The 12,103-nt window shown below is 38.9% G+C and overlaps 1 protein-coding gene across 14 annotated transcripts in view; it reads left to right on the top strand.

The window, feature by feature from the left end:
* The window catches only part of OXR1 (oxidation resistance 1), a 244,602-nt gene that overhangs the window by 178,519 nt on the left and 53,980 nt on the right, over positions 1-12,103 (top strand). For 12 of the 14 annotated variants that reach the window (XM_031591122.2, XM_090137899.1, XM_090137895.1 and 9 more), the window contains one exon: positions 9,095-9,177. In XM_031591122.2, coding sequence (XP_031446982.2) covers positions 9,095-9,177 — 83 coding nt within the window. Of the gene's footprint in view, positions 1-8,593; positions 8,805-9,094; positions 9,178-12,103 lie in introns of those variants that run through there. The other 2 variants (XM_090137904.1, XM_090137901.1) reach the window with 2 other exon arrangements.

The following is a 12,103-nucleotide window of genomic DNA, read 5'->3' on the forward strand; positions in this document are numbered from 1 at the left end:
ACTTCTACAAGGAGCTGGTATGTATGTGTGGCTTGGATTTAGAGAGGAAATTTTAGAATGGAATCTTAGAATCACAGAATGATTTGGGCTGAAAGAAACCTTAAAGGTTATCTCATTCCAACTCTGCTGTGGGAAGGGACACCTTCCACTAGATCATATTGTCCAGAGTCCCATCCAGCCTGGCCTTGAACACATCTGGGGATGGGGCATCCACAGCCTCTGGACAGCCTGTACCAGTGCCTCACCACACTCCAAGTAAAGAATTTTCTCCTTGTATCTAATCTTAACCATTCTTCTTTGAGTTGAAATCCATTACTCCTTGTCCTTTACTATGCTCCCTGATAAAGAGTCCCTTCCCAGCATTTTTGTGGGCCCCTTTAGGTACTGAAAGGCCACAGTGAAGTCCCCTCAGAGCCTTCTCCAGATTAAACAACTCCAGCTCACTCAGCCTTTCTTCATAAGAGAGGTGTTCCAATCCTGTGAGCATCCTTGTGGCCTCCTCTGGACCTGCTTCAACAGTTCTACGTCTGTTTTGCTCTGCTCTGATGCTCCCAGTACACACACTCCAGAGACTCCAAAGGGGTCTCACAAGAGCAGTGTAGGTGGGGGAAGTCTCCTCCTTTGCCCTGCTGATCACCTCTCTTTTAAAGCAGTCCAGGATACCATTGGCCTTCTCGGCTGGAAATGAATGTTGCCAGCACGTTTAGTTTCTCATCAACACCCCTCCAGAACCTTCTCCTCAGAGTCTCTCTCAGTCCGTTCTCTGTCTTTGTGCTTGGGATTGCCCTGACCCAAGTTCAGGACTTTGTGCATGGCCTTGTTGAACTTCATGAGATTTCTGTGGGTTCACCTCTCAAGCCAGTCAAGGTCCCTCTGAATGGCATCCTTTCCTTCCAGTGTGTTGACAGCACCACACAGCTTGGTAGCTGTGTTGCTTTTGTCATGTCTGTTGGTGTGTATCGTAGGTGTTCTTATAGTGAAGTTATGTGCATTTTTATTTGCTTTAAGATGTGACTTAATCACACATTCCCTAAAGCCTTAAGGATTATCTTCACTGCAGAATTACTAACTTGAACTTTCAGTTTGGTTTGAGTTTGATTCATACATAACTTATAGAAATGAGCTAGCAGCGTGTCTTAACTTAATATGCCTTTTGTTTAATCTGCTACAGAAGAGAGCGTGGCTGGAAGTGTAAGGGACGCTGAGGAATTTTCTTCCAGGTAACAGTGGTATATTACTCATAGCCCCTCCCAGATGTTCTCCCCTCATTATGTCCGCAGCCCATTTGTGAAGGGAGGAGCCAAACATCAGAAGCAGTATTGACTTCCTGCAGTTTATCTTTAGGTACAGAAGTTGAAGAAATGAGAATCAGTCATTCAGAACTCCCTAGTTCAGAGTATCCTCTTGCTCAGTCTGTAAGGGGAATTGTTCTTGCTGCCTTCTTTTAGAGACCTTGTGTTGTTTTCTCCCCTGGGCTCAATTGTTTGTTCAGTTTTCAGCCAAGTGGCCTGTGGATTTATTGACACTTCTGTCATATCAGCTCTTGACTGATAACAATGTGCAGTATATCCAGTCAGCCATGTGTCCTGTACCTGCTCTGTACTGCAGTGGAGTAGCAGCAGAGCAGTAGAAATACAAAGGGCAGAGTTGTAGCATATTTGTCAAGTCCTACTGTAAGATTTGGGATAAAGCAGTAATAAAATTACATTCTACCTCTTTTAAGAAAGAAAAGGTCAGTTATTCTCTCACTTCATGCCAGTTACATACTTAACTTCTAGGAACTTAAGTTTAACAGGTCTATGATAAAGCATGGTAGAAGCTTCACTCTGAGGAGCAGCAGTTCTCCAGGCTTTCTTGTACTTCATCTAGATCAGTGTGTATATGTAAAATGTACCAGCACCCTTTAGTAAGACATCAGTGCTTCTCTCTCACGTCTGAAAATACTTTACTTGATAGAGGCATAAGAAGAAAATGTAATCTTGGAACATATCAGGCTGATGACTCAGTCATCTTGTGATATGTTAATATATGCACCATCTTTTCAGACTTGTGTGCCGCTGTTTTATATCAGAAATCGTGTTCCCTGCATATGTGATATTAAATGACTTTTTGCTTCACTTTGTGCTGTATACTGCTACGTTTCACCTTATTTGCTTTCTCCAGGCTTTTTGAATGCAGAATTCCTCCTGTTGCTGTGATCTTCCTCTGCTGTTGATGTGCTATCAGCTTCTAAGTCTGTTCTCTAATGTGTGATTAAATTGCTTTTAAGACTAGTCCATTGGGAACTCATTAGTATATCCCTCTATTCTGTTAATTTGTTTCTCTTTTCCCTTTTGCTAGTCTTTGGCATAGTTGACAATTTTTAATCCAGTCTTTACCACACAATAGGGTTCTGATATGAGATGTTTTACTGAAGTGTGGTTTGTATTCTAGTCATTTATGGGTTAGTTTATAGTCTAGGTACAATTCATTCTAGTAACATAACCTTGACTGTATTGCGCTTCTTGTTTTAATGTGCTGTGCAAGAATTAACTGGAAAAAGATAAAAAGCAGTTTCTAACGTTAAAGCAGTTTTAAAGCTAATGTTCTGTTGGGGTCAGACATGGAAAGGTGGCCTGCATAGCACATGGAGCTCTTTCCCATGTAGAGCACTGTTGTCCTTCTGAACTTCATAAGGTTTCCTTCAGCCCCTTCTTTCAGTGTGTCTCCATTCTTCTGAGTGGCGATCCTGCCCTTGAGTATGTTGACTGCTGCCCTCAGTTCATGTGTACAGTAAGGTATCTACAGAAGTGTTGATTATAATTTCACATGCATAGCAGATCTATTTGCACATTTGCAGAGCAGTTTTGGAGCACAAGTCTGCAACATCAATAGGATAAGCTTGCTGATTTTGTGTTCTTGGGGGGCAGGGGGACAGGCAGCATAGAAATGCCTTTGTCTTAAACATGAAAAGGCCAAGTGTAACATCATAAAAATCTGGCCTAAAGATTGCTTGGTTTTTTTTTTGTTTTTTTTTTTTGTTTGTTTGTTTTTTTTGTTTTGTTTTTTTGCTTCTTGCTATCCAAACTGCATATGTGCAATTGCATTGATTTGGTCTGCAATGTACAAATATCTGAAAGTGAAGGACAATTAAACTTGTTCATTTCCAAGCATTTCTGACTTCCTTTTCCATCTTAGTAGAGTATTCACTTTTTTTTGACTTGCATGTTTTGTTATCACATAGATTTGATCTTCAAGAAGTAGGTGGAGCTGCAGCTGTGTTGTCTCTGATGTGTTAAACTATATATGTGGACTTTGGGAAAACAGGGAAGGAAACTTACTAACACACCCTGTGGCATAATCTGAAAACCTGAAGCATTTCTGTTTACCCTGATTGTGAAACGTTCTTTCAGAAGAAAGTCAATGTGGCATAAGTGACAGAAGAGCTGTGTGTGGAGCTGGCTGGGTCTTCTGATAGTTTGGAGAAGAGCCCTGCTAATACTGGATGCCTTAAATCTGATTCTGCTGAATGTGGTTTGTTGGTTGTTTTGTTTTGTTTTTTTAATTCTCAAGTCGTGTGGTTAATTATTTTTGCTTAAGTGCTGTACTCCCGACTGGATAGCAGGAGGACACTGTGTTACCATGGGGATCACCAGATGAATTAGTGTTGAGTTCGTGCTGTAGGAAAGAGCTGTTATGAAATGCTTGAAGTGCTGATGCAGCATTAACAAGGTCTTACATGCAGTTAGTTTGGGGCTCTTCATTAAGGAAGAATGGAGAAAAAAAAAGGAATCACGAGAGCAGTGATAAGAATCAGGGGTTTTGAGAGCATGACTGGGTAGGAAAGTCTAAATCACAGTGTGAGAAGCAGCTGCTTAGCATAAGCAAGAGGACTGAAGAGGGCATTGTTTATGGTGCTGCCTTGGTCTGGGCTGCTGAAACTTCATCTAGCAAGTTTGTAACATAGCATCTTGTAGCCTACTTTTGGGTCTCTTTTCCTTCCCCCCCACCTCCTCCCCAGCTCCCGAAGGCATTGAGAGTTAACTGAAAATAGTATCATTTTCTAACTGCGGAAGCAGAGGAGTCAAAGGCTCTGCTGAGATGCTGCCTCTGCTGTTTAAAATTCAGGGGCAAGGTGGGGGAACATGTCTCCAAGCCTTATAGATTATAAAGATTTCTTAAAACTTTTTTCATAAAAAAAAAAAAAACAAAAAGATTTTAAAGATCTAATTGCTACTGAGTGGAATGAATCTAATGAAGTATGCTATCGATTCTTCCTCTGTTATATCAATTAGAAAGTTGTTTTACATGGTGCTACATAACAATGTATTAGAGCATCTTCCAAAGCAAGATTACTTTTCTTACTTCCTTATGTGATTCACTTCTTAATCTTTACCCCATATGTTCTGTGTCTGTTTTTTGGTGTTTTTTTAAGATCCTGCAAAAGATTGTCCTTGACAAGCATTTAACGAGTCTGCTGCCTCTGCCTCTCTTTTTAAACTCATGCAAATCTAATGTATAATGTACAGTTCTTGTTTGCAGTAATAATAAAAAAGTCTTAATTCCATCTTCTTAATCCTAATAAACTCAGCTACTAATTGCAAATAATTTCAATTAATTGATGACTTGTTGAGCTTGCTTTATTTTCTAGTATGCTTGTTTAGCTTATTAATTTTTTTTTTACCTAGAAAGTGGTCTTAAAATTTTGTTAACTGTTATTTACTATTCAGTTGATTATTTTAAGGTCAAAGTTCCCTTATCAAAAGCTCTTTTGTTCCTCAAACATAATGTTTCTAAAATTCTTTTTTCCTACTTTGCATAAACAAATGCATAGGAATAATGAGAGTCCTGCTTTCTAGTTCTGTTGATGATTGTGTTCACAGTTCTCTTGCTCTGCTCATCTCATTTTCTGTTTCTGTATACTTGCATCCAGCACTCGCACTGTATGTTGGTAGATGTCATTTTGCTCCTCTATATCTCCCTAGTGCTAGTCTTGCAAGTCCTACACAGTTCAAATACTTTCTTATTTGTGGATGTGACACCTACTCTTCTGCTTCAAGACTTCAGGGTGTGGTAGAGACACAGTCCTACTGAAGAGCATTTTAGAATTAAAGCATCAACTCAAATGTTACAAATGTCTCACTTTCATAGAATCACAGAATTGCAGGAGTTGGAAGGGACCTCCAGAGATAGAGTCCAACCCCCTGCTACAGCAGTTCCCTGCAGCAGATCTCACAGGGAGGTATCCAGGCAGACTTTGAGTATTTTCAGGGAAGGAAACCTCTCAACCTCTGAGCAGCCTGTTCCAGTGTACAGTCGCTGTGGCAGTGATGTTCTTTCTTGTGTTAGTATGGTACTTCCTGTGTTACAGTTCCTGCCCTTTGCCCTGTGCTCTCTTTTTACTTGTCACAAAAAAGAATCCACCCCCATTGACTTGACTCCTGCTTTTTACGTGCTTATAAACAGTCATGAGAAAACAGTTATGAGTTTTGTTTGTATGAAGTGCTGTTGTTACAGATCTGATAACATTTAACAAGTGCACTTCCTGAATGCATAGACTTCTGCGGTCCTGCATGACACAGTGTGATTAATGGTATCAGTTCTTTCTTACATCTGAGCTCTGAGAACACCAGGCTCACTGTTGACTGATTGCATGCGGCTTACTAAGGTGAGCTCATGTGGAACAGTGTTTTCACCAGGGAAGTAAATTAAAAGATAAGACTGATTCACATTGGTACTGGGGTCTTCTCAGATCCCCGCATCCCGCTCTGACACTTGTTTCAGCTTTCCCTTGCCTCCTAGAGCACTAGGAATACAAGGATTGCTGAAAGATGATTTGACTTTCCTCTGAAAAATAAACAGCCTACTCATTCAGCATGAGAGTTCTGGAGGCTTTACAATATGCCATCAGGGATATAGAATGCATATCTCTACTACTCTGGCTCATTTCCGTAGTTGAAATACCACCTAGTTCATGACACTTTTGGTGACATGTACAGATTCCCAATGAACAGATAGATAGCTTAAGCATTTGGTACTGATGGAGATTTGGAGTCTAAATAGCAGTGTCCTGTGCTTTGCCAGCCAGAGGGTTGGCACAAACATAGCTTAGTGCTATTTGCATCTATCTCTTCTAGCCTTAGGAGAGTTAGATCGAAGTCAGAAGTGAAGCATCCTGTATCCAAATGGGGAGCAGGAAATAATGCTATCACAGAGGGAAAGAATTCAAGTGGGCACTGAAGTAAGGGTCAGAATTATTGCCTTAGGCATGGAAGGGGATGTACATTTAAAAAGGAAATTAAAAAAAATATATATGCTTCTGAGTACCTTGTGCTGTGAGAGCTCCTGGGATCTGCTTTCCATACGTGTGCTCACAGCAGGCTCTTTCCCTGCCCTGGTTGCTGTTATTTTTCTTAAGTTACCTGAGTGCACTGAAGTCTGTGATGCACAGTGAGTCCATCTGCTTTGAAAAGCAAGTATGGACTAGGAAGGAAAAAAGACACATGCAAATGAAGTGTGTGTGTATATATATGTCACTTTTATATACAGGATTTATATATTTCTAGCTAATGGTGGCAGATAAAGATGCTTCTTCTAATAGAGACTACTCAATGTATAGATTTTTAAGGTATGTATGGGGTCCTGACTGAATTCATTTTGTCTCACTGCATCTTTTCTCTTTTGTGTAAGAGTATTTGAACTGAACTGCTGTGGACAGAAAATGAGGCTGCTGGTGAAGTTTTAATAAGATTGGAAAACTTGGAACAGCTACAGGTCTAGTGGCTGTTGGCAGTTTTCCACACTTTGCCAAGGGTGTGCCTGTTGTGCAAGGTCAGGTAGGAGCTGTGGCAAGAAAATACTTGATCTGGAAGAAGAGAACGTTTCTTTTAGATACTTTTTTGTTTTGTTCTTTTTAAGATACAAATAGTAATTTAGTGAGGACGTACCTTTTAATGTATTGAATGAAGATGCCAGGATGCCAAGTTACAGTTTTTCAGACTCAGAATTCCAAGAGTGTGTTTGAAAGTAGGTTTAACATCTTCATTGTTGATCATAGCTATTAAAACTTACCGTAATTAGTCTATGTATCAAAAGTTTTTCTTGCGAGTATGGGAGCATTCCTGCTCGCTTAGTTTTTAATATGAGGGCTGCTCTGAAATTAATGCCTTTTACTTTATTATGTTGATCTACAATGTTGGGGTCAGTGTTGGTGATAAGACAGTAGAGGTTGAATCTTCCTAGGCCCTATAACAGTTGGAAGTACATTACCTGTCTTGCCTGGACTGTCCTACCTTATCTACCATGTAGTCTAGATTCAGAGCCTTCTGACTCCTATTGGTTTGGGCTGATGAAAGATGGACTGCATGGGAAAAATCTTCCTAAGAAATGACACTGTCATAGCAGCTGTGAAACAGTGTGTCACCTCAGCTGGTGCAGATTTGAGTGCAGCATGTTGATTTTTGTTCATGGCTGGCAATAATGCATAGCTACTGGTGGTGACTGTGTTGAAACATACTGTTTTGTAGCTGAGAATTTGCTCTGTCAGTGCTACTGTGCTGTTTGTATCTGATAAGTTTCCATGGAAATAAATAAGAGGCATTGCTTTAGAAGCGACCTGTGTGCATATAAAATGTGGAATTAGTTTGACAACTCCCTTTTAAAGTATTTAACATTGTTTGCTGGAAGTAGCTTTTACTATGGTCCTCTACAGCTTAAGTACTGTTACAGATGTAAAAAACTTGATGAAGTTTTAGATTGCTTAGGAAGTTCTGCAGTGACAAAAAATAGAAAGCAATCTGTGCTGCATTTCTTTTTCCCTTGTATCTTGATAGCTTCAACTACCTATGTATAAATTTGGGGGAGTTGGGATAGGAGGTGTAATTCCTGCAAGCATTCTTCAGTCTCTTTTCCAGTGCTGGTGTCAGGATATCAATTAAAAACAGTGATGTGTAGGAGTCAAGCTTGCTGCAAATTTGCAGTATGTATTATCTCAGCTTAAGTAAATACAAAGCATGCTTTCTGCCCTCAATCTCTGTGTGGTAAGGTATTGCAGAAGAATGTTTTGTAAGGTTTGTTTCTTGTTTTCAAGGTGTTTTGAAATGTTGAATTGAATATATTCAGGTATGGCAATAGAAATTTGAATATTTTGAAACAATACTGTAATGTCAGTGCAGCATGGAAACATGACATCTCATTCATTAAATATTTTGGGATCCTATGAAGCAGATATGTTACTGTTGAAGATGGAAGCCTTGTAGCAGAGGTGCAACTTAATAGAATCATCTTTTTAAAAAAAAAACAAAAACAAAAAAAACAAGAAACACTTGCCCATAGATGGATATATTAAAAATAAACTTTTCTAAAGATGTAGTATTAAATAATTCCTGTTGAATCATGTAAATATGCTTTTGTTGTCTTAATCATGATGATATCAAGCTGATTAGTCAAAAACTATAATATACTTGAAGCACATGTTGTCAATTGGTTCATGAAATGGAGGTCATCAAGATAAGAAGCAGCAATAAAAGGAATATTCCTGTGTTATTTATTTAATATCTTACTAAATTTTTATATTCATAAGTGCTTTATTCATAGAGTGTATTTGCTAATGTTTGCTACATACAGGATAATTCCGAACTTAAATATAAATGCTCTTCATCTCACACGAAAGCTTTAAATACTCTGTCCTTACCAAACAGCATGCAGCCTAAAGAAGCTGATTAGTTCAAACGCACCGGAACTGCAGACCACCTGCACACTAGATGCAAGCAGACTGGCTGTAACAGAAAACCGATTAAACACAGTACTTCCAGAAGTCTAATGGGGTAGATTGCCTCTTTAGTATTTCTTCTTTAATAGCTTCCTGGATACTAGCAAGTACTTAGGCTGTTAATTGATTCCTAGTTATCGGTGCTTTATACTGGTCAAATGCTTAAAGCATTGCAAGGGAATGAAGTCGTTATCCCAGCAGCTGGCTCTCTGTTAGGCAGAATCACTGGGAGCAAGCTGTGTAACCAGTGAATTAGATGTCTGCCCACGGGGCTGTAGTCAGCAGCCTGTGACAGTGCTGAGAGGAAAATGAATTTAACACGCGCATTGCCTCAATTTCTTTCAGACACTGGCCAGAAGAAGACGGCAGACAAGAAAGATGGGCGACGAATGTCTTTTCAAAAGCCTAAGGGGACGATTGAATATTCTGTAAGTTGCTGCTTGATTATTAAAATGTCATTGCAAAACAAGTGCAAATTTAGTTTCTTTAGAAAATATAGGTGAAATGGTGATATGCATTGCCTTTAATCTTAGAATCTGTATACCTGATGGCTTATTTAAAAAAAAAAAAATTAAATGAGCAATTAGATAGTTAGTAGTACTTGAGTAATGCTTTTTTAAATCTCTTCTTTATAAACTTCCTGTTTTTTTTTTTTCAAAAAAAAACCACCTGCCAACACCAGACTAATCAACATGTTAAATGGTTCAGCTTTACATAATCAGTTAGAAACAGTAAATAATATTAGTTAAAATCACGTGCATGTTGCCTGCTTTCAGCACTGCTAATAAACTGTGGGGATCAGGAAATCAGGAGGGGAAAAAATAGAACAAAGGTGGTTGTTTGTTTTTTTTTTTTTCAGGGTAGGGAAAGGTTGGCTATATTTTGGTACTGACCTTACAGCTGCCTTCTAATAATTCTCATAGATCCATACCTTTTGCAGTACAGATCTCATCCTCCAGCAGTATCTGAAAATGGAGCCTTTCTCTGCTTGTTCTGTTCTTGAAATGACCCTCAAACTGTACTGCAGTCAGCTTTTCACGTTTGTGGTTACTAAGGGAAACTGAAGTGAGAGTCATCTGTCTTGTTATACACTGGAAATAAACCTATAAATATGGGTTTGTAGAGGTCCCATTAAAATGGGAGAAGCCTATCATGGTTATTTTGAATGCTTATGGAGCTGGTCAGGATAAAATAAAAATGAGAATTTATGAATAGGTTTATTTGATTTCTTGCCGTTCTTGTTATAAGAGATAAGGAAGACTTAACTCTTACTGCTACAGTAAACTGAAATGATATGGTTTAATGACTGTGAAGTCTGTGACAGTACTTTGGAGAGAGTCAGAGAATGTGTATTAAAGCAAGATGCATTCCATTAGCTTGATTCCTATTGGGAATTTAAGAAAGCCTTTAGTATGGGCTAGAATTGAAGTTGAAATTCAAAACAAATTTCTGCTTTTTGAATTCTAGGTACTGAAGATGTGACTTTTCTTGGTTTTGTTCAACTCTGGGGAATAAAGGCTGTGCTTTTCTCCTGAAATTGTGAATAAGCTTCTGAAATGTAGTGTATGTGGTCTGAGTCAATTAAAGAAAACACATAAGTGTATAGTAGAGCAGAGTCCTAAGACAGGCTTAAGCCAGAGTTCTTACTACTGAACTGTCACTCTTTTAAGTTCATCTTTTCTTAGTTATTTGGTGCTAGGTCCAGCTTCTCAATACTCTTTTCTAGTTTGTGTTAGTTCAAAGCAAGTTAGTCTGGATGCTGAGAACATAACTACAGTGGCTCATGAATGCAGCTACTCAAGGTAAAATTAGAGTAATTCTCATTCTTATCTCAGGGAGTTCAGGTCCCTGAAGTGCTTTTATGGTGATCATCAAACAGGTAAAAATTTGCTAGACTTCAAACTCAGATGACTATTTGGAATTGTAATGACTGGCTGAACACACATATTTTGAAAGTAGAGAAGTGATGTGTGCCTTTCTAGAGTGATTGTAGATAGGACTCCAATAAACTATATGCTTTTTTTTCTTGATGCTTCATTTCAAAGTCAGGGCTATGTTCTTGTCTGACTTTCTGAGCTGCTGCTGTCGTAGTTTTTTTCAATTGAGTTGTTTAGAAAGTGTGCATCACAGTAACGATGTGTTACTTTATTTATCCTATTGTTTAGCTCTTTAAAATTGGTTTTGGTGATGTACTTGTGATATTTGAAGACTTTGTCTGTTTTGAAATTGCATGTTACAGAAACTATGCCTTTTAAAAATTAGGCAAGATCATAATCTGATATTGGCTGGTGTTGTGCTGAAGAATTTGGCAATGGTGTTTTCTTCTCTCCTTTGTTCTTACCCTTCTCCCTAGTCTTCTCATCTCTAATTTTGTTGTTTCTTTCTAGTTATGTTTTAACTATTGTTTCAGTTTTCTTTCTAGTTTCTGGAAAACTAGCCTTGAAATACTGCAGAAAGAAAAAACTTTTTTTTTTTTTTTTTTGCAATACTCTGATACATATATATGGTGTATAATTTTTAATGAAAGAATGAGTGAACTCCTGTAGTAAAGATGCAGTGGCAGATAAATTCATCAAAATATCAGTAGAAAAAATGATTTTTTTAACAGAATGGCCTGGGTTGGAAGGGACCTTAAAGATAATGTAGTAGTTCCAACACCCCTGCTGTCAGGGGTTGCCACCCACTGGATCAGTTGGCCAGGGCCCCATCCAACCTGGTCCACATCTAGAAGATCTATTCCAATGCCTCATTAGTCTCTGAGTTGGGGGAAAAAAAAAAAAAAAAAAAAAAAAAACACACAAAACAAACCTTCTGTCAGACTGTAAAATAGTTGGTTTCTCTCCTGTTTTATAAGATGGAAGGCCATAATGATGTCTCTGTGGAACCTTCTCTTCTCCAGGCTGAAAAAGCCTAGCTCCCTCAGCCTTCATAGGAGAAGTGCTCCAGCCCTCTGATTATCTTTGTAGTCCTCCTCTTGAATCTGCTCCAACAGTTGTGCATCTTTCTTGTCCTAGGGGCACCAGGCATGAATACAGTACTCCAAGGAGAGTCCTATGAGGTCAGAGCAGATGCTGATGGTCACCTCCCTCTCCCTTGGCCACCTCTATTTTGACATAGCCCAGGATACTGTTGGACTTCTACAAGTGTGTAGTGTTGACTCATGTCTAGCTTTTAATACACCAGGGCCTCAAAGTGCTTCTTAGCAGAGCTGCTTTCAGTGTGTTCTTCTCCCAGTCTGTAGGCATATCTGGGATTGCCCCAACCCAAGTGCATTTTGTTGTATTTGGTCTTGTTGAATCTGATTAGATTAATATGGGCTATCATTGCAAGCTTGCCCAAATCCCTTTGGATGGC

Source organism: Phasianus colchicus, chromosome 3 (assembly GCF_987193195.1).
Source record: "Phasianus colchicus chromosome 3, bPhaCol1.hap1.1, whole genome shotgun sequence".
In the NCBI taxonomy this organism is placed as follows: Eukaryota; Metazoa; Chordata; class Aves; order Galliformes; family Phasianidae; genus Phasianus; species Phasianus colchicus.